General features: G+C 42.7%; 1 protein-coding gene across 1 annotated transcript in view; it reads left to right on the top strand.

The window, feature by feature from the left end:
- Positions 1-21,147, top strand: part of LOC138296482 (uncharacterized) — a 1,064,486-nt gene that overhangs the window by 408,416 nt on the left and 634,923 nt on the right. Inside the window, exon 32 of the mRNA XM_069235627.1 lies at positions 9,751-9,864. Within this exon, the coding sequence (XP_069091728.1) occupies positions 9,751-9,864 (114 nt within the window). The remainder of the gene's footprint in view (positions 1-9,750; positions 9,865-21,147) is intronic.

Below are 21,147 nucleotides of genomic sequence, written 5' to 3'. Positions count from 1 at the left end.
GAAAAATCACTCAGGTAAGTGTATTTTTAAACATAAACTCTTTTCACTTCAAAATGTGGGCCCTTAGTGCAATTTCTGAGTTCTGCAATGTTATCGTATGGGAGGAAGAACAAGCTCTGCAAACAGGTAGAGTACAGCAACTTACAAGACCAATCTTCAGGAGTTAAGGTGAGTGGTGGGCAAGGTCTAAGGCAGCACCAGCAGTACACCCCCAGCGGCACAGGGGCCGCTGGGAGCAGGATTCAAAACAGTGTTGAGTGCCCAATGTGTTTCAAACGACACCGGTCACTGCGAAAAGAGGCTGAAGGCTCTGGCCAGGGAGTCAGTCGGGCTGAACCAACAGCTGGGTTCAGACCTCACGATGCTCGGGCACAAGTAGGCACCTTTGGTCCTCTTCTACACGACTCAGGGGCGACGGGAGCAGAGTGTGGAGTTTTTTCTTACCGGAGCAGTTGGGGGCTGCATGAAGACACTGCAGGTGTCGTCAGGGAGTCCAGGAGGGGTAAGTCTCTGCAGTGCTGGAGAACCTTGTTGGCATTGGTGGCCCTCTTCAACTCGGGCCAGAGGTGGCGGCTGCAGTGGTAACTTCAGGTGTCAGTTTTGGCAGTTTTGAAGGCTTCAGAGTCCTTTCTTTGGAGTTTGTAGGTCCGCTGTTCATGTGAGGTTTTGAGTCTTTATTAAAGGCATGCAGTATTCCCGGGTATCTAGAGTCAAAGCTGCAGGATGAGTCGACTTTGCTGCAGAAAGGCCAGAGGGGTTGGTACCAGGTCAGCTGCTTCTTCCCTCCTCTCTTCTTTTGTGGCTCTTCAGTGCCCTTGGTCTTCTTAGGTCAACAGGATCTGCTTCTATGGTGCCAGGGGCTCCCCTAAATACTGAATTTGGGGGTATTTTGGGGAGTGTTAGGGTAGTAGTTTGCACAGTGTAACAAACAGAGGCTATGTATAGTGCTCCTAGAAGCACTCAGGGTAGGTGCAAATATTTGCAGAAGCTTGACAGCAAGAGTGATTCTTTACTTTCAAAATAAAATGCTCATTAACAATGCAACTAGGAAAAAACATGTTGCTAAACTACTGTGAAATTTTAGGTACCATTTCTTTGAAGCACAATTTAGTAAAAGGTGTTGATGTATGCTAGTATTTACAAAAATTATACTTAATGTAAAAATCAGTGTAACCAATTTTAAGAAGATTACGGGAAACATGAAAAAACGCATTGGCAAAGTCAAAAGGTCAGACACTAGTAGTTAGCCTTTTGGCTTTGTCAATAGGATTCTTGTTTTGGCAGGGTTCATATGGTTTGAAGTCAAGGACAACAAGTTTTAATGTTTATTTTGTCCTTGGGACAAGTAGGCCCAACCCCCTGCACCACACACCCTTTGGCTGCCAATTTACACTACCACATTATTGATCAGGGAAAGGCATTGTCCGCAGTAAAGGTACTATTTGGGCTCATATATTAATGCTTTTTGAACTTGTATTTATGTTTCATTAATGCAAAGCCTTTATTATTAGGGTGAGCACTGTAAGAAAATGTTGTAAGCTTGGAGTATCTGGCTGGACATTTATTTAGTAGAATTGCTGAGCGTGTTAAAGTAACACCCCATATGAAATAATGTTAGAATACACCAATATACTTCTATTTCTTAAAAAAGTAGATATATAGATAGATAGATAGATTGATAGATATTTACAATTTTAAAAATATATGTAACTAAAAAATAATTAATATATCTTCAAATATTTTAGTAACTTTTTAAATGTAAAAATAAATGTTTTTAAATTAAATTAATGCATAACTTTTAATGATTTTTACTACATAATAAACACATATAAATATTTTACGTTAAGTGGATTTTTAATAGATATTAACATGTATTTAAATAATATAGTTATAATAAATAAATATGTAAATCAAGATTAAGTTATTAGCACTCTACATTTTTAAAAATTTTGTTCTACATTAAAAAATATATAGAGAGATATATCTATATTAAATTAATTTACAAATTTGCCTTAACTACCCTTTCCTCCATGATTGACTACATGGTACCCAGTGATCCAAGGGTGGCTGTGTTTGGGATGGGTTGGATGCGGGATATCTGAGCGACCAACAGGCAATATAGGGAATTTGATTTGGGAATCACATTTTGCATTTTTCCCCCTCCCCCACGTGTCGATCTCAACACTGACAAGACGGAAGTAGTGATTTTCAGCAAGAACGCCTCACCATGGGACTCCAGTTGCTGGCCGGCCAAACTAGGACCCACACCCAGCAACCATGCCAGGAACCTGCGAATATATAAGAAATGTCGCCTGAGACTAATTTAAAACAAAGCCATTTGTCCATCAATTTTCAAGCTCTGTAATCACTTTGAACAAGTTATATTCAAATTAATTGGACAATCACTCAAATATGAGGCTAAATGTGCGAAAATTTCATAAAACAATCAGATGTGCTGGATTCTCATAATAATATAATAATATTTATTTTTATTTTAGTTTGCAACATACAAAATTGTGCAATATGTTGAGGTGTGAGAAAGTGAATCAGAAAGTGCACCCGACGCAGTGCTCACATATAATTACACATAAACATAGACAAAATAATAGAATACACTATACATTTCCCAACAGTCTCACAAAGGATAAGATATGTGTGGGATATCCTGTAACTCAGGGCTCCTCTCTAATATCAAAAAGAGTCCTTAAACCATATGGGAAAGCTTTGTCGATGTTTTGACCTTTAGTCATTTATGAGGTCTCATCAGGATGCCGTTGTCCACCCCTCACAGTAAAGAAGTTCCAGTAAACCGCAATTAAATCAAAATCCAGCACTAGTTCATTCTGATAATTATAATCAGTACAGCATGCTAGCCCAACACCAAATGAAGGAAACATACTATTTAATAACAAATCAAGAGTGTTCAATCACCAATTACACAGTGTCCACGGGTAAATCACTTTTACATAAGACGTGACCAAAAAATCCAAACTTTCAAAGTGCATGAACCCATCACTCTCAAGTCTAACCAGCACACCATTTCGAGAGAGCATGCCAAAACACGATCCCTCTTTATTTCAATGTGACGAGCATTACACTTCTTGTACCTAATCAAGCAGTACCAAAGGTTGAACTCCTGTAGGAAAGGTAAACAACATAATAGTGTGACAACAACACCAATTCCTGCATGCATATATAAAGCCCCATTAGTGATATGATGTGCATGGGCCACTCACAACTTCTCTGCATTAGCCTACAGGGCTCTCTTTGCATGTGAGTCATGCCTTGGTTCTATTAGTCACTGTGGGTATAACGAATATTATAAATTTTATTGTCGTTGCTAAATCATACTGAAGAGGGCATAGCCCATCTCTGTACTTACTTAGTTGAATTGTTCTTCATGAAACTCTCAAGTTATCTCTCAAACCAAGCTTTCGGGCCGAATATTACACCTCCAAGCTGGTGCTTCTTGCTAATCTCACCTCGTTCTCAAGACGTTCTGAAGATGCGTTGAATGCGCTGTTGTTATCTGCCTGTGGCCAGCTCCGCATCTATACTGTCAACCTACAGTCACCATCTTATTAGGTCCCAAGTCAACAAATCTCTACAACTTGCTTTATTGCCATAACTCAAGCTATACAACAATAAGGATCACCAGTCAAACTACTCCGGCATTTGAAGAAGGGGATATTCCGCTTAAAAGAAATATGGGCCAACGTACATGCAATGACAGGGTGAAAATGTCTACCACTTAGTGCACTTGACAAAGCAGATGTGCACATAACTGCTGATATGAGATTAAACAGTTAGCCATTGCACAACTGGATAGTGTCTTGTATTATAACAATATAGTGGCCATTTGTGGGTCAAGTTTACTTAATGTATATTAGTTACACATGATGCTTCCTGTGTAACATCAGCAAAGTTTAAAAAAATCACAAAATAGTGAAATACATTCAGAAAATACATCATAAATACCAATTAGAATTGTGCAATTAACAGTCTGCACATATCATTAACATCATTGATGCAATTTGTGGTGCTTTTCAAAATGTCCATCCGTTTACATTCTTTGATGTTCAGTAGGTTCACCAAGTTGCCTCCTCTTTTAGACACAGTAATCTCTTCCAACACTTGCCAATAAATGTCATCCTCAAAATGTCCTTGTTCTTGAAAGAGTGTCCCTAGTGAGGCTCCTTCTACCCCACTTCTTTTTTTACTTCTGTGTTGGACGATCCATTGCTTGGTCATCTGAGATGTCTGTCCAACATAGATCAACATGCACGGGCATTGAATTGCATAAATTACAGCTGGAGAATGCTTTCAAAGTAAAGACTTTTTCATTCCTTTCATTCCTTGGTATCCCCAGTGAACTCACTAACCGAACAGTTACCACATCTGTAGTGTCCAATCACAGCAGGAGACACCACATACTACCGATATCAATCTTCCATGTCTCTTCTGGACAGGCCTTCACTACATAATTCTTGATGTTTTTATTTCTTTTAAAGGTAAATAGAGGGGGTTCTGTACAAGTATCAGACAAAATGGGCCAGTACCGTAGAATAATCTTCCTGACCCCATTGCTGACGGGAGAAAAATTACTATTACTGCTCTTGTATGTACCTCATTTGTGGTTGTAGGTGTTAGTAGTAATTCTCTGGGGCGGAACCATGCTCTTTTTATTGCCCTTGAGGATTATCTTCCTAAGGTAGCCTTTCTCTAACAGTTTCTGTTTACATACTTTGGCCTCTTGAAAGTAAGGTTCCTTGTGTGTGCAGCTCCTCCGGATTCAGAGGAACTGACCATAAAATAGGTTATCCCTCAATGCCCTGAGGTGGTGGCTTTTGTACCGTAGTAGAGAGAGAGTATTTGTGGACTTCCTATATAAAGTTGCATTCAAGCTCCCATCAGCCTTTTTGACTAGTAAGTCCACAAAAATGATTTCACATTTACTGTAGTGTGCAGTGAATGATAGGTCCTGACTCTGTGAATCCACACGCAGAAGTCCCTAAAGTCTGTTTTGCTCCCCTTCCAGATTAAAAAGACATCGTCTATATACCTCCTCTAATTTGTAACTCACTAGGAGACTGCAAACTATCCAGAACTCGGCAGCCAGTCTTATTCTTAACCTCCCACACACAATTCCCATCACACCACACCTTAAGGAGCTTCACTGACCCCTGATACACAAACTCACTGATTTCAAACTCATCACACACACATTCAAGGCCCTACACAACTTAGGCCCTACATACTTGAACATTTGCATCCCTTTCCACCAACCACCCAAACAACTTTACTCCTATGGACTCCTTCTCGCACACATCCCTTGCATTAAACAGCACCAAATCAGGACGACAGGTGTACTCTTACATCGCTCCTAAAGCGTGTAACAACTTCCCACTCCATATCAGAGCTTCCTCCTTTCTTCTTGAATCCCGCAAAAAGCTGAAGACCTGGCTTTTCAATTAACCAAACTACCAGAGGCAGGGTTAAGCACACATATCTGCTCAGTACTAGGTTACGCTTGGGGGTAATAGTGCTTTACAAATAAGCATAACAGATCCTTTAACCCCTCGGGTGCCTTGGACGAGCTGGTCTCGACCTCGTCCAACGCTCCCCTCATGAGCCTCCCACCCAACCCTTCCCCTCCCCCTCCTCCCCCCACGGCACGGATGGAAGGGCAATCGCTTCCCCTTCCACCCCCCCAGTGATGTCTGATGACGTCAGCGCGCAAATCACACACTGACCTCATCAGAGGTCACCTCCCATCACGCTGGAAGCATTCTTCCAGCGCAATGTAGAAGAGAAATGCTAAGCATTTCTCTTACGACTGGGAGGTGGAGGCAGGCAGAGGCATGAAAGGAAAGGAAGGGCCTTTCCTTTCCTTTCATGTCCCTGCAAGCATTTCTGCAGCCCGATCGCGATGCGATTGGGCTGCAGAAATGCCCACTAGGCACCAGTGAATTTGTGTTTGTGTTTGTATTGTGTATTTATAGCTAAGGGGAGCGGCGGCTTGGGCAAGGGCCGCTCCCTAGGGGGTCAATTTTTTTTAAGGCTAGATCGGCCTACTATAATTAGGCTGATCTGCCCCGGGGGGGTGGGGGGGGGGCAGAAACTATTAGACGCCAGGGATTGTTTTTTTTTTGTTTTTTTGTTTTGCAGGAGGGGAGCACCATTTCTGACCCCCTTAAGGGCAGATTGGGCTATTTTTGTTCGGTCAATCTTTTTTTTTTTTTTTTTTTTTTTTTTTTTTTTTTACAGATGGGGAGCGACCCCTTAGGCAAGGGTCGCTCTCCTGCGGGGCAATTGTATTTTACGCCAATTCTGCCCCCTTTGGGGACAGATTGGCCTATTTTTCTTAGGCCAATCTGCCCCAAGGGGGGCAGAAACCACTAGACACCAGGTTTTGTTTTTTTTGTCAATTTCACACAAGGGGAGAGACTGTTAGCCAAATGTGCCCTCCTTGGTGGCAATTCGGCCTATTTTTGGAAGGCCCATCTGCCCCCATGGGAAGATTTTGTTTTTAAAAAAAAGAGGGAGGAGGTATGGCCATACCCCCACCCCAGATAAATGGGTCCAAAGTTACTCTGCCCACCGGTGGGCAGATGGGGCAGTTACCCCCGATCCACTCCCCATGGGGCAGAAAGCCTACTAGATGCCAGGGAATTTAAAAAAATTGTGGAGTGGTGGCTACCAACCATCATGGGCATGGTTATGTCCCCACCCCAACTGAAGGGGGTAACAGTCTTTCACCCCCCGCACACTAAAACACCTTATCCCATGGCAAGCAAGGGGACATTTGATTATTTTGTGTTTTGGTTTTACATTTGGGCCATGAGAGCTTGTCTAACGCTCAAAATCGTCCCACTTGAAATGGTGAGGGCTGCACTTTTTGGACTTTGGGACTTTGCCATGTAGAAAAATCCACAAGACCTAGACACATCTGAAATCTAAACATCTCGGTGAGTCCAGGGTGGTGTGCTTCACATGCGCCTGCATCATTTTCTTACCCACAATGCCCTGCAAACCTACAACTTTCCTGGAAATCACACATTTTTCCCACATTTTTGTGATGGAACCTTCCAGAATCTGCAGAAATCCACAAAATTCCTACCACCCAGCTTTGTCGCATCTATAGCGATAAAAATTCTGTCCCACTTGTCAGGCTAAAATGTTTTTTTTTCAAACTGCCCTTTTGGACCCGGTTTGGTTCCCCCTCAATTTCAACATGTTTTTGGTTCTTCCCTGTCACAGGCACTTGGTCCACCTACACAAGTGATGTATTATTTTTACCAGGAGACTGAGGGGAACGTTGGGTGGTATGAAATGTGTGCCGGGCCGGTGATCTCACACAGAAATGTGGGAAAAATGTGATTTGTTAGCTAAATTTGAGGTTTGCTGAGGATCTTGGGTAAGAAAACAAGGGGGTTCCAAGCAGGTCACACCTCCCTGGACTCCCTCGGGTGTCTAGTTTTCAGAAATGTTTGAGTTTGGTAGGTTTCCCTATATGATTGCTGAGCCCAGGACCAAAAACGCAGGTACACCCCCTCCCCCCCCACCCCCAACAAAAACAGGTAGTTTTCTATTTGATCATTTTGATGTGTCCACATAGTGTTTTTGGTCATTTCCTTTTGCAGGCACTATGCTTACCCACACAGGTGAGGTACCATTTTTATCGGGAGACTTGGGGGAATGCTGGGTGGAAGGAAATGTGTGGCGCCTCTTAGATTCCAGAATTTTCTGTTACCGAAATGTGAAGAAAAGGTGTTTTTTTTTTTTGCCAAATGTTAAGGTTTGCAAGGGATTCTGGGTAACAGAACCTGGTGAGAGACCCACAAGTCACCCCATCCTGGATTCCCCTAGGTGTCTAGTTTAAAAAAATGCAAAGGTTTGGTAGGTTTCCCTAGGTGCCGGCTGAGCTAGAGGCCAAAATCCACAGCTAGGCACTTTGCAAAAAACAGCTCTGTTTTCTTTGGGAAAATGTGATGTGTCCATGTTGTGTTTTGGGGCATTTCCTGTCACGGGCACTAGGACTACCCACACAATTGAGGTACCATTTTTATCGGGAGACTTGGGGGAACACAGAATAGAAGAACAAGTGTTATTGCCCCTTGTCTTTCTCAACATTTTTTCCTTCCAAATGTAAGACAGTGTGTAAAAAAGACATCTATTTGAGCAATGCACTGTAATTGACATGCTAATATTGGACCCCGGAATTCAAAGATGTGCAAATAACCACTGATTGTTAACACCCTATCTTGTACCCATTTCAGAAATACAAAGGTTTCCTTGATACCTATTTTTCACTCTTTATATTTCAGCAAATGAATTGCTGTGTACCTTGTTTAGAATGAAAACCCATTGCAAGGTGCAGCTCATTTATTGACTCTGGGCACCTAGGGTTCTTGATGAACCTACAAGGCCTATATATCCCTGCAACCAGAAGAGTCCAGCAGACGTAAGGGTATATTGCTTTCAAAAATCTGACATGGCAGGAAAAAGTTACAGAGTAAAATATGGAGAAAATTTGCTTTTTTTCTACTCAATTAAAATATTGTTTTATTTCAGCTGTTATTTTCAGTAGGAAAACCTTGTAGGATCTACACAAATGACCCCTTGGTGAATTTAGAGTTTTGTCTAATTTTCAGAAATGTTTAGCTTTCCGAGACCCAGCATTGGTTTCACACCCATTTCTGTCACTAACTGGAAGGAGGCTAAAAGCACAAAAAATAGTGAAAATTTGGTATGTCCCAGTAAAATGCCAAACTTATGTTGAAAAGTGTGGTTTTCTGATTCAAGTCTGCCTGTTACTGAAAGCTGGTAAGATGGTGATTTAGAAAAAAAAAAACATTTTAGCTGTATTTTGGCTAATTTCTTGGTCTCCTCCTGGAAACCCACAAACTCTGGGAACCTCTAGAATCCCAAGGATGATGGAAAAAAGGACGCAAATTTGGGGTGGGTATCTTATGTGGACAAAAGGTTATGAGGGCCTAAGCGTGAACTGCCCCAAATAACCAAACAAAGGCCTGGCACCTGAGGGGGAGAAGGCCTGCCAGCGAAAGGGTTAAGATAATGATTTATAAACCAGGGAAAAATCATATTGAGTACATACAGCTAACATTTAAAGTAAGATAAAACATATTCTTTTGTAACCTTGCCTCCCTCCCCTCAGAGTCCAATGCGCCCCTGACTGAATCTGTAGCTTCAAAGAGATTCCATTTCAAATATCGACCTTATAATAAAAATATAGCGAAGTCTGGAATCTCAAAGTATAGGTGCTAGCTGCTATCTATTAGTGGTACATTCAGGGCAGTAATGGTTGTTCCCTGTTCTCATAGTGTTAAAGTCACACAAAATCTGAACGTTGTGTACATTTTTTAGGAAATAGTCGACTTTGATGAAATCAAGGTGAAAGGCCTTTGAGATTCAGTAATATGCAATTCAAAAGTCTATTGCAACATTGGGAAACACTCTTGGATCTTGTTCCACTTAGTACGGAATCCTGGTTTAATGACTAAAGTTGGCAGTTTCTCATGATTACACGAACAATTACATTCTCAGAGCCCCTAATGTGTTGTTTGGCCTTTCAACATCTTGAACTGTGATTTCCAACACAAAAACAGAATGGGTGCCTATATTTGTAATTTGTGCTTCTGTGGCTGAGTGCCTATGAACTTTCATACAGAGTAACGGGATGCATATTTCATTAACAATGCCTTTCTTTTGCCTTCCTAATATGCCTAGGATTTGCATTTGCTGGGCACCCTCTACGAGCTCTTCCAGAAGTTTATTGAATTTGATCAGCGATTTCGAAACACATTGTGGGCAGAGGTAGACCTGGCAGAAAGCAATAAAGAGGTACGGATAACTGACCTACATTACATAATCACCCAGTTAAATTGGTTTGATGGGTATTACTGGAAAGATGTATCTAAAATCAATGGAAGCCATTGTACTGTAAATATTTAATAAGAGAGATGGGGTTGTGACTCATAGGAAGGAAATGTCTGTTAAGGAGAATGATTAATCAGAAGTGGTATTGATGTCAGAGCAGGCTGTCTTCCTCCAGACACAGATTCCATTGTTTATGCTCAGCCATTCATTTACCTGCAGTTAAGTTTGTAAGTCATAAATCACCCCCAGGTGGGGCATCCGTATGACAGAAACTCTGCGTCGGTGCAAGGAATGTAGTGCAGATCCACGTGCATCGTTTTTTGGTGCTTCTGTGATTCGGGGTGGAGCCAACAGTATTTGAGCATGTGCAAAATAGCACAAATGTATTTCACATTGCTTTCGGTGATTGTAGGTTGAAATGGGAATGACAGAGCTGTGCTTGAGGCAACATTTATTAATTCAATGTTGTGTTGCTCCATAAGCAAAAACGTTACAAATCAATTTGCTCCTTATACGAATTCTTCAGTACTATGGATTCTTTGCTGAAAGCTTGTTGAATATGTTGCGTAAGGGCTCCACCTGGTACACATGCCTTCTGTAATGTGGGATGCGAACACAGTTTTATAATTACATTCAACATTGCGCCAGTAGCAAAAAAGGGCAGCTCTGTTGTGCTCGGTGTTTTTTCATTAGTGCAAGGTTTCTGCAATATGGTCCATAGTGCCATTTGCTGTAAAGAGTCATCGTGGGCCTATTGAAGATCAACATTGCAAACTGATGGATTATTAGATACAATCATATGAAAACTATGCGTTGAAAAATAGTAAAATGCACAGTCGTCAAATCAAAGTGTAGATAATGGTGCGTTCTAATTTTCAAATATTATGAAAAATACAAGCATAAGTGCGATTATAGTTTCTTTCTGTGGCTCCGTCTAGCACGTTCTTCAGATATCTTCGTAAAGTCAACAACAGTTTGGTATTCTCTATCTCTATCAAGATAAGATAAGACATGACATGCTGGCACCACCCAGTCTTCCATAGACTAAATAAAATTAAACTTTGTAGACTTCTCCTCTTTTTTGTCCTGGGGACTGTGAAATTCACTTTGCTCTGAAAACAACCACTAAGACTCATGCCAGTAATTATTTAGAGTCACAAACTGAAGGATTAAACTGTTTCAGAAATAGGCTTTGCTTCAAATAAAAGCCCCAGCTGTAAACCCTATCTGCTGACTCCAGGTTTGCATGTTACCCTTCTACTGTTACCTTGTTCTGACACAATTTCTCTTCCACCAGCAGCTAGGCTTCGGTTGGCACTAGCAGACAACTTCATCATCCAGTATGAAGAGTACCTCATAGCATGGTGGCACATTGGAACTACCCACACCTTTGCCACTTCTTTCCCTAAACCATGGGGATTGGGATACAGCAGTCTAATGAGACCTCACTCCCTAGTCACAGTTATATAGCTTAAAAACGCCTAAAGTAGTCACTGCTCAGTATTATACAAAATTCAGTAATATGCCATTTTCTCAAACTGTTATTCTTAAAATGTGTTTATATAAAAAATATAACACGAAATAAGTACCTTGAAAATTGTATTTATCATCTGTAAGGAACAAAAGCATCAATTTATGAAAAATGCTAAAGCATGCTAAACTAATAAAAATGCATACAATTATTAATATGAAATTAGCCGCAAACTTCAATATTACACAACCTCTTTAATTGTGCCTGTTCTGTGGTAGATTATGTAGATCCTCAATGCTGTTGTTTATCCTGCTGTACTCTTCAACTACTAGTAGTTTTTACTTACCTTTTTTTTCATTTGTACTTGTTTTCTAAAGTATACACTCACCAGGATGACAGTCACTAAATTTGCTATTTTAATATTTCATTATGGAATGGAAAATTCACAAAAACAAAGAGAGAGAAGGAGGCTGTGGGGCTGGGTCTGTCTTCTTTATAGCCTATATAACATTGCAAAAGAGACCCAGCTAAAAGAACTACCACAAGATGAATAGGAAAAAGGAATTACATGTTAGAAAAACCCTCACCCACCAGGGTTACCCCTTGGTGGCATGCTTCGAAATTGTTTTTTTTCCCATTCCGCTACGGAGCAGGGCGTGCTACGACCTACGGGATACATGGGAGCACTGATATAGTCTTGTCAATGGGAATCACAGGAGGGATAGGAGTGGTGGGGTCTTGGGTGAGTTAAACATACCTGTCTCCTAGTAATTCCAATGATTTAATAGATCTCTTTAATATGATTAAAAAGGGGCTGCACCAGGTGGACTCCCTGGTGCCACTCCTTGTTTGACTAACTCTAATGAAAGCATAAATAATACATGCTCTGTGATAAGGTGCAATTCACCTTATTAATGTGGTGTCATTAGATAATACATATCGTTTATGGTGTCTGTCATTGACACCTGTGGAAATACAAGAGAGGCATAGTTATGGAAATTCACCATAGACACCTTTCACATGTTCCTTCAGTCTTGTACCTCCAGAGTAAAATATACACAAAGTTAAGACTATCATGGGTTCGATAAGCATTTGAGGTACTAAAAATTTCAATATTACATTTTCTACTGATTTAGAGGCAAAGGAACTGCTTTTAAATAACAAGGGGGTCATTCTGACCCTGGCGGTCATGGACCGCCAGGGCCGGGGACGGAGGAAGCACCGCCAACAGGCTGGCGGTGCTTCAGGGGCAATTCTGACCGCGGCGGTAAAGCCGCGGTCAGAAAAGGGAAACCGGCGGTTTCCCGCCGGTTTTCCCCTGCCCCAGGGAATCCTCCACGGCGGCGCTGCAAGCAGCGCCGCCATGGGGATTCCGACCCCCTTCCCGCCAGCCTGTTCCTGGCGGTTTACACCGCCAGGAAGAGGCTGGCGGGAACTGGTGTCGTGGGGCCCCTGGGGGCCCCTGCAGTGCCCATGCCACTGGCATGGGCACTGCAGGGGCCCCCTAACAGGGCCCCATTAAGATTTTCAGTGTCTGCAAAGCAGACACTGAAAATCGCGACGGGTGCCACTGCACCCGTCGCACACCAGCAACTCCGCCGGCTCCATTCGGAGCCGGCTTCATCGTTGCTGTGGCTTTCCCGCTGGGCGGGCGGCCTTTTGGCGGTTGCCCGCCTGCCCAGCGGGAAAGTCAAAATGACCACCGCGGTCATTTGACCGCGGTACGGTCTTATGGCGGGCGGCGCCCGCCGCCCGCCGGGGTCGGAATGACCCCCCAAGTCTTTTCACTAATAAATAAGAGTTTTTTATTTTATTTTTAGTCCTCATTATTTTCAGGATTTTGGTCGTACTCAGCCTGTTTATTGCCCCAGTATCTCTCTTCAAACTGTTTGTGTATATATATATATATATATATATATATATATATATATATATATATATATATTTGGGTATTTTTCTACTGTGATATTTTTGCTTTAAATTAGCATCAGAATACTATAAAATGTGTGGATTAGTGTATTGCGTAAAATTTACGAAACCTAAATGATTAAATTAAGTGTACCTTTTGGTGACTCCAAAATGCATTGTAATGAAAAACTGGCAATATTATAAAGAATAAAACGGATAAAATGGTATGAACGTGCACAAAGACACAGAAGCAGAGCTTTTCTCCACAGCCTTGAATAACCAACCAAAATAACCTGCAGTAGAATCACTTCTCCTCTTATTGTATGCCAAATATAGACAACACCATCCTCTAACCAAGGCAAAAGATATTAGGAACAGTTGGGATGAAGAACGCCGTCTTAACTTGGACCAATGATTGCTGCTTTACATCTTTGGTGAAGTTGGATAAGATCTGGACATTTTATACGCAATGCAGCACTGCCAAACAAATTCTTCATCCTCATCTTAGTGTGCTGGGAGATCAGGGGGCCTGATTCACGAAGGTAAACTTACACTTTTGTGTACGTTTACTATTTTTTGGGGTTCACAAACTACAAGTATAATTTACTAATACTAAAATTACTACCAGTTATCATCATCATCATCATAAAAGCTTTATTCGATTATTCTGAGATAATCATAAAAGTGACAACAATAAAACACAATTCGTCACAAGGATGAAAATAAAATAAAAGACAGTTGATCAGACAGTTATCGATTTCCACTTAGAAACAGCAGCTTTAAAAAATCGCCCAACCTTGAAGCAAACCTGAATGCTAGATAGATTATGCAGAAACAACAAAGCAGGTTTGTACTGCCGAAATCTGTGCATATTAAAAATCGGTTTTAAAACATTTTAGTAAAATGAATATAACATTCACACACAAAAAACAAAGCGCTCAAGTGACTGAACAGCAATTTCAACACAAGGGCAGACTAATACAGAGTGCATCAAACTGGCCTAAGGGGAAACAGAGTTAGGGTCTTATTGTCCCTGGCTGGAATCTGGCCAAAAGTGCTCGCCCCCAGGGGCTCGGGACCCAAGGCAAGTAAGGCTCAGAGCAGTATTCTGAATGACTGTGCACTCCTGCACACTTGGCTTATTCAGCAGAACCCTCTCCCTGGAGGCCCGTGCAAAGCTAAAAAAAGAGTTGCTTGCCCTTTGCAATATCTGATGTAACAAGAGAGGAGGGAGATGAGAACAAACCCTCACATCCTAAAGCCTTGGACAAGGACTTCACATGGCTCAACCAAGGGATTTTAGACCTTTATCGCATCCCAGACGTTCAAGTATTATCATCCTATTCAATGAGGAGACTTGTTGTCCCAAACAGAAACCCAAAGGCCAAGTGGGGCTACCCTGACCAGATCCCTGGCATACACAAGGCCCAGCTCCTCTTGGAGAAAAATGTTGCGGTGGAGGGTGGAAGGCGTAGGAGACGGCGACAAAAATGATTCTCTTTGGACTGAATGGCAGCAATCTCTCTGTACCCCCATACTACTGCGACATACATTAGGATAGGGAGACATTTACCTTAAAAGATCTTCAGCAGGGGATGCACAGGTTTGTTGCCCACACTCTGAGCAAAGGCAAACGGAGCACCTAGAGCTCAACTGGACTGGAGACACCGATTAGTGATACAAGGCACCCATGAGGATTTCTGGTCAAATACCATCCCTTAGGCATATCTTTCCCAGCACTAGACAAACAAGGGCTTAAACTATTTATATAAAGCAAAAACAAAATCGGAGCTAGGACACAGCCCTGGTGGAATCCCCTGACTAATGCAAAGCAGTCCATGAACTTCCCCCAGACACAAATTTAACTGTGGCTCTCACCCACTATGCAGAGCACTATGCAGAGCTTGAAGAAAGTTAACTAAGTCCTTGTCCAGCCACGATTGATAACGATATCCCATAGTTTAGGAGGACTGGCTCTGTCAAACCTGCTGCTTAAATCCATGAAGGGAAGAAACAGTGAGCCTCCCTTAGCTAAGGTCTAAGTGCTAATGATTAAATGAAGATTAAATCACTGCTTAATCGTACCCAGGCCAGACGTCTGGCTTGTATTCGGCCACTCTTCAATCCTACTGTATGCCACATGACTGATGGCCTTTACCATAGAATCCAAAAGTGAGATCAGTCTGTACCAACTTGTATCTTCTCTCTGTGTCTTTTTATAGACTGGGACAATCACAGTGCTACTCTGTTGTTGGAGGAAACTGCATATGTCATGCTTTTAAGGACAGTGCTTCAAATGGGGACCCCTATGTCCACATTTTCTTTATATAAATCCATCGGGATTCCATCCGGGCCTGGGGCCTTTCTAAGGGGACTTGCCATAATCGCCATCCTTACTTCTTGAATATTTCCCTTGACAGAGTAAAGAGGGCCTTAACTCTGTAGAGTAAACTTTCCCTTATCTTCCCATTCAAGGAGACATAGGCTAAATGGTGGTACTGGGGTGCATGCCCCCTAAAAGACAGTCTAATATTCAGGATAGATTTCATTTGATCAGAAGGGCGAGAAATTGCGAGTAGTAAATGCCCCACCACCTAAGTCGTAGTCCCTGATCATGAGGGCAGACTGGCACAGCACTGGGATCATCAGGGGGTTTACTATAGCTGGGGATTCTTAATACAGCTTCTATAGGGTTATGGTCGCTAAACGTGCTGGCCACAACAGAAACAAGCTCAATGATGTTGCCCTTAGAGGGAGAGAAAAATATATAGTTAATGATAGAGCCTACTCCCCTTCCAGTAAAGGTAAAATTTGGGTTGTTGAAAGCCCCCCTTCTCTCCAGGCCATTGCACAGATCAGCTTTCAATAAATTCTCCAATAACTAACTACTCCCCTCCGCTCCACAGTCCCCATATCACAAGGTCCTCACAACCCCTGAAGAGGATCAAGAACAGTGGCATTTAGGCCAAGTTTGGCGTTGAAGGCACCCCATCAATAAATTAAAACTGTGCAGGACAGAAAAAGACCTTTCCTTTAGACATTGTACTACAAAAAACAGATCCTCCAGATAGCTGGTGGAGTCGTTGGGCCCCACAGAATTGTGTAAAATGCGGACGGGAAAAATATTAACATCGCAGGTTGTACAGACCAAGATAGCCAGGCCTCCACTGGCTCTACCCTTCAATGAACTACGGACAGGGACACAATGGCACAAAAAAACGTCCCAGATGGGAAAGTCTGTAGATCAGGTCTCTTGCTGGAGGATCAAATCGAAGCTGGTGATATAGTTAGCCCAATCAATGTCATCCCATTTCGAGGTGACTCTAGCTACATTCCAACTAATCAGCTTCAGCTTCCCCCCAGGGTTGCCCCCTCCTAAGGAGTCAGGTGACAGCATGGCCCGAATAGGAGGGTCTCCCGGTGGGGGCCCTAACGTCTCATCTCATGGGGAACAGAACAAGCCCTCATCCCCCAAACCCAGTAAAGCTATCTGACTCTTAGGTGGAACTACTCCCTCACCTGGGTCCAAAAATTGTCAATCCAGCTAATTCAAATCAGCTAGGGGTAGGAACCTGTTGAGTCATGGGATACTCACAGCGGGCCTCTGTGGCGCAGGTTGAAAGTTTGGGACACGAGGGGGGACTATTCCTACTTTCAAATGCCTATAGAAAATGCCCAGCGACCGAATGTGATGATGATGGCTCAAGATTTGTCTCACCAGTAGTGGATGTTTAAAAGTAATGGTAATACAGTCACCAGAAATTGTTTTTTGCAGGGGACCAATCCAGCTCACATGCCTTACCATCAAAATGTTGCAATAGTAATTTGTGGAAGGGTTAGAGTGGCGAGATAGCCAATGGGATACTGTGGCCCATATTTATGAAAAATGGCGCACAATTGCACCAACGCAGTTGTGCGTAATTTTTCTTAACGCGAGCTAATGCCATTTCCTAAAGCCATCCTTGCTCCATATTTATATAATGATGCACGTTGGCGACAAGAAATGGCAAGCGTAAAAAAAAAAAAAAGATGCTAGCCGGGGGGGATGGTTTTAGGGGGAATTGCGCTAGTGGGTCAGAAATTACGTTAGGCTGGTTAGCTACAGAATATCTGCCGCTAATCAGCTTAGTGTCATTTTCTGACGCACATGCAGCCAAAGTGTCTCCTGTCTAAGTTTAGACAGGAGAAGTGACTCCTGTCTAGCTTTAGACAGGAGTCATTCCCACCACCCCAATGTCCACCACAGGGGACCAGTGTCCCCTGGGCAAGTGCAAAATACCCAGTGCCAGAGAGAGGGCCATATGTAAGGGGCCCCCAATGGCACTCATACAAAATATAAAATATACTCCTCTAAACTTACCTGGGATGGGGTCCCCCCTCCTGTAGTGTCCCTGTGGTGTGGGTGGTGGTGTTGCTGGGGCTTGGGGTGGGCATCTTTGTGCCCATTTCATGGTGTTCCACCATGGAAATTGGCCTACCTGCACCCTAACGCCTGGTCTGACTCAGGCATTAAATAATGGCACTAAGCGGGCTTAGCACTATTATTAGGGCCCGCCTCCTCCTTGCGCATTGTTTCTTTGCCTGGAGATAAATATGGCGCTAGGGGGTTAGCATTGTGTTTAGGACGGGAACGCCTACCTTGCATCTCATTGATGCAAGGTGGTTTCTTGCATCTTAAACATGCCGCTAACTCCAATATTTTGATGCTAGATGGGCTTAGCGTCAAAATATAAATATGGAGTTAGGGTAGCACTGTTTTAGCGCTAAAATAAATGGCGCTAAAGTGACACTAACCATCCATAAATATGGGTCCTTGTTTTTGGGCTGGTCAAAGGTCTCATTGTTGAGATTATCCAGGCAGAGTAGATTTCCCAGTAGGACAACAAAGGGACAGCATTCCCCGGGTAGGTTGACATGGGGGGAGGGTGCTATTGTTGCTGGCAGTTTGGTTTGAACCAGACTTGGGAAGATTGTTAGCCTGCTCAATCCCCTGGTCAAAGGCTACACCCCGGGACAGGCTTGGCGTGCGCCGTTTGATAAAAACACCGGGGGCTAAGAAACAAAGAAAGCCAAAGTGTCCTTTACCCCTGATAGACATACTAAGGGAGGCATAGAGGTTGATAACATAAGCAAAGCCTCAGGAGCCAGGGTGCCTTCCTTGGATTCCCAACAATTCGAGATCTTGGCTATTTCAGCCTTCATTTTTACTTGTCTGGCAAGTAAAGGATTCAAATGGGTTTTTAAAATGTCAGTAAATAGTGTCAAGAGGGGGGCACAGGTGGGCGTGTCTAAATGGGCTAAGGTGGAGCCTTCTATGGCAGAAGAGGGCCAGAATCAATATCATTAGTCCCTACCACGCTGATGGAGAGCACACGCTGCGAGGAAGAGACTTCTGGGATGACAGGGCCTATACCATATCTGAAGGCATTGATGTAGAATTATCCAAGGTGGGTGACAAAACTAGATGCACTGCAGAGGGTTGAGCGGGTGCCATACTCTTAGAGGGTTTCAGACAGCCAGAAATGTCCAGGGACAAACGCCTCACTGCCACATCTATCTCCTTAGTTATGGCCCCCAACTGGCCCTAGTTAAAAAACTGTTGATAAATGCACAATCTGGGGCCACAGACAGCTTGGAGAACACAGCCTTCCTCTTCCCCATAATGCAAACTTTAGGAGACAACTGATGCTCAGTGGAAGAGCAGAAGGGAGGAATGAATAGGAGCAAAAGTTTGAAAAAAAAACAGATTAAACAAGAACGGGGACCAAGGATAGGGGCCTTACTTCAAACTTCCCAGTTTCCGGGCAACGTCCTCTGAAAGAGCCAAGAGAGTAGGCTCAGCCTTGTATGGCCGTGGATGGGCACAGACGGGGTTGCTTTTGGCCTGGTCTTCACCCGGGCACGTCCCGCGCTGTGAGATGCTAGCAGCACTTTAAAGAGCAACAATCTTTTGGCCCTGCCTCTCCTGGATCGGATGCAGCTGGGGGGGGGGCGAAGTCCCACACCAGCCAAACACCAAGTTGGTGCAAGTGAGGTCAAGTGTGGACAGAGAACCACCTTGAGGGACACCTGCGCTGCAAGATGCTAGCAGCACTTTTATTCACTATGATCTTTTGGCCTCGCCCCTCCTGGATGCAATGTAGCTGGGAGCCAAAGTCCCACCCTGTCCAAACAGCCAAACACCAAGTTGTGCAAGTGAGGTAAAGTACAGGCAGAGAACCGCCTTGGGAGACACCCACGCTGCGGGATGCTAGCAGCACTTTAAAGCACAATGATCTTTTGGCCCCATCCCTCCTGTATGCGATGCTGCTGGGGGACGAAGCCCCACCCAGCCAAACAGCAAGTTTGTGCAAGTGAGGTAAAGTGCGAACAGGAAACCTCCTTGAGAGACTACCATTAATAAAATTAAATGCGTACTCTTTTAATACCAAACACATAGTAAATTTACACAAAAATGTAAGTTTACCTTTGTGAGTAAGCCCCTGAGTTGACAAAAATTACTCAAAGGGATTACATAAAGCAATCCTACTCCATCTGGACAGTTCGGAAGAAGGGCCAGTTGGCCCACAGACCTAGTCATTTCTACCTGGTGCATCTGTGGCAGACAGACAGCTGCCATGTTGTGCTCTCAAGGGCTTTCATTCTCATGGTGGATGTGGTATCCTGGGCTGGACTGTGGAGGACTGCTGATACCTCAGTTCATGCATTAACTGAGAGTGGGCTTGTAACAGCAGTATTGATTCCTGAGTGGTGTAAGGCTTCTCTTGTCCGGCTGTGAAAAAACTGGCCTATTGACCAATGGTCCAGCGTCCAGTCAATAATGGTAAACCGATTTTAGTGCGGGTAACATTTGCATTGATTTGGAAGCAAGGGAAATCTGGCAAAATAGGTTACCAAACCAACAGTGCAGTAAAAAACGAATTACTATAATTTTTCACATCTAATTTACATGAAAAGATCATAATTTAGTTTGCAAAATTAAACAACAGCCAAGCAAAATAAATAATGGATACCAATGATATAGGAAAAGAAAACACAATATAAGTAAACATTGACTGGTAAAAACACATTATATTCAAAATTAATGGAAAACCCAAATTTATGAAAAGCATCACAAGAAAAAAATAAATACACAAAGATCGAGAGAAATATAAAAAAATATTGACATATTTCAGGAATCAAAATAAGTGGTAAAAATGTGACATTAATAATCAAGGAGAACCCGCTAGCAATTTGACCCCCAAAAATAGTATCAACCACATTACCTTTACAATCAAGGGCTAGTCACCTGGAAAATAGTAAAGATTAGCACCAGTGAAAATTAATGGTAAAAGCATTGCCATAAAAATCAGTGTTCAGTGCAATAATGTAGAATGTTTCCTATGGAAAATAATAGCACAAATAGTACATACAAATTAGATGGGAAAACGCAAAAAAGGGACAAAATGTAAAAATGTTAAAATAGTATGTCTATAAAGCCAACCATTACCTTGGCTACACTCTAGACAATGTTCAAACACTTGCTTTTTAGAATAATTAGTGGTAGGGCCTTTTTGTTGGCTGGCTCTCCAAGTCCAGCTTTCTGTAGAAAGTTGTCATATCAAACTTAAGAAACTCCTAACGACCTGTCTGACTACCCTTAAGTCCTCGCTGCTACTTAGTTCTTCTTTTATTCAGCAATTATGTTATTGTAATCCTAAAGCACTAAGATTTCAAAATGAACATTGCTCTCAATTTATACATTTTACATAAAATAACGCAACTTGACTTCCGATCAGATCCTAGGTGGTGTATGTCCCTTAGGCACTAGGCCTGTAACTTAGAAAAATTATAGAAGCAACAAATATTGACCCGGACCCACCTCGAGG

Source organism: Pleurodeles waltl, chromosome 5, assembly GCF_031143425.1.
Source record: "Pleurodeles waltl isolate 20211129_DDA chromosome 5, aPleWal1.hap1.20221129, whole genome shotgun sequence".
Classification (NCBI taxonomy): domain Eukaryota; kingdom Metazoa; phylum Chordata; class Amphibia; order Caudata; family Salamandridae; genus Pleurodeles; species Pleurodeles waltl.
This window is presented reverse-complemented; position numbering and strand designations above follow the sequence as displayed.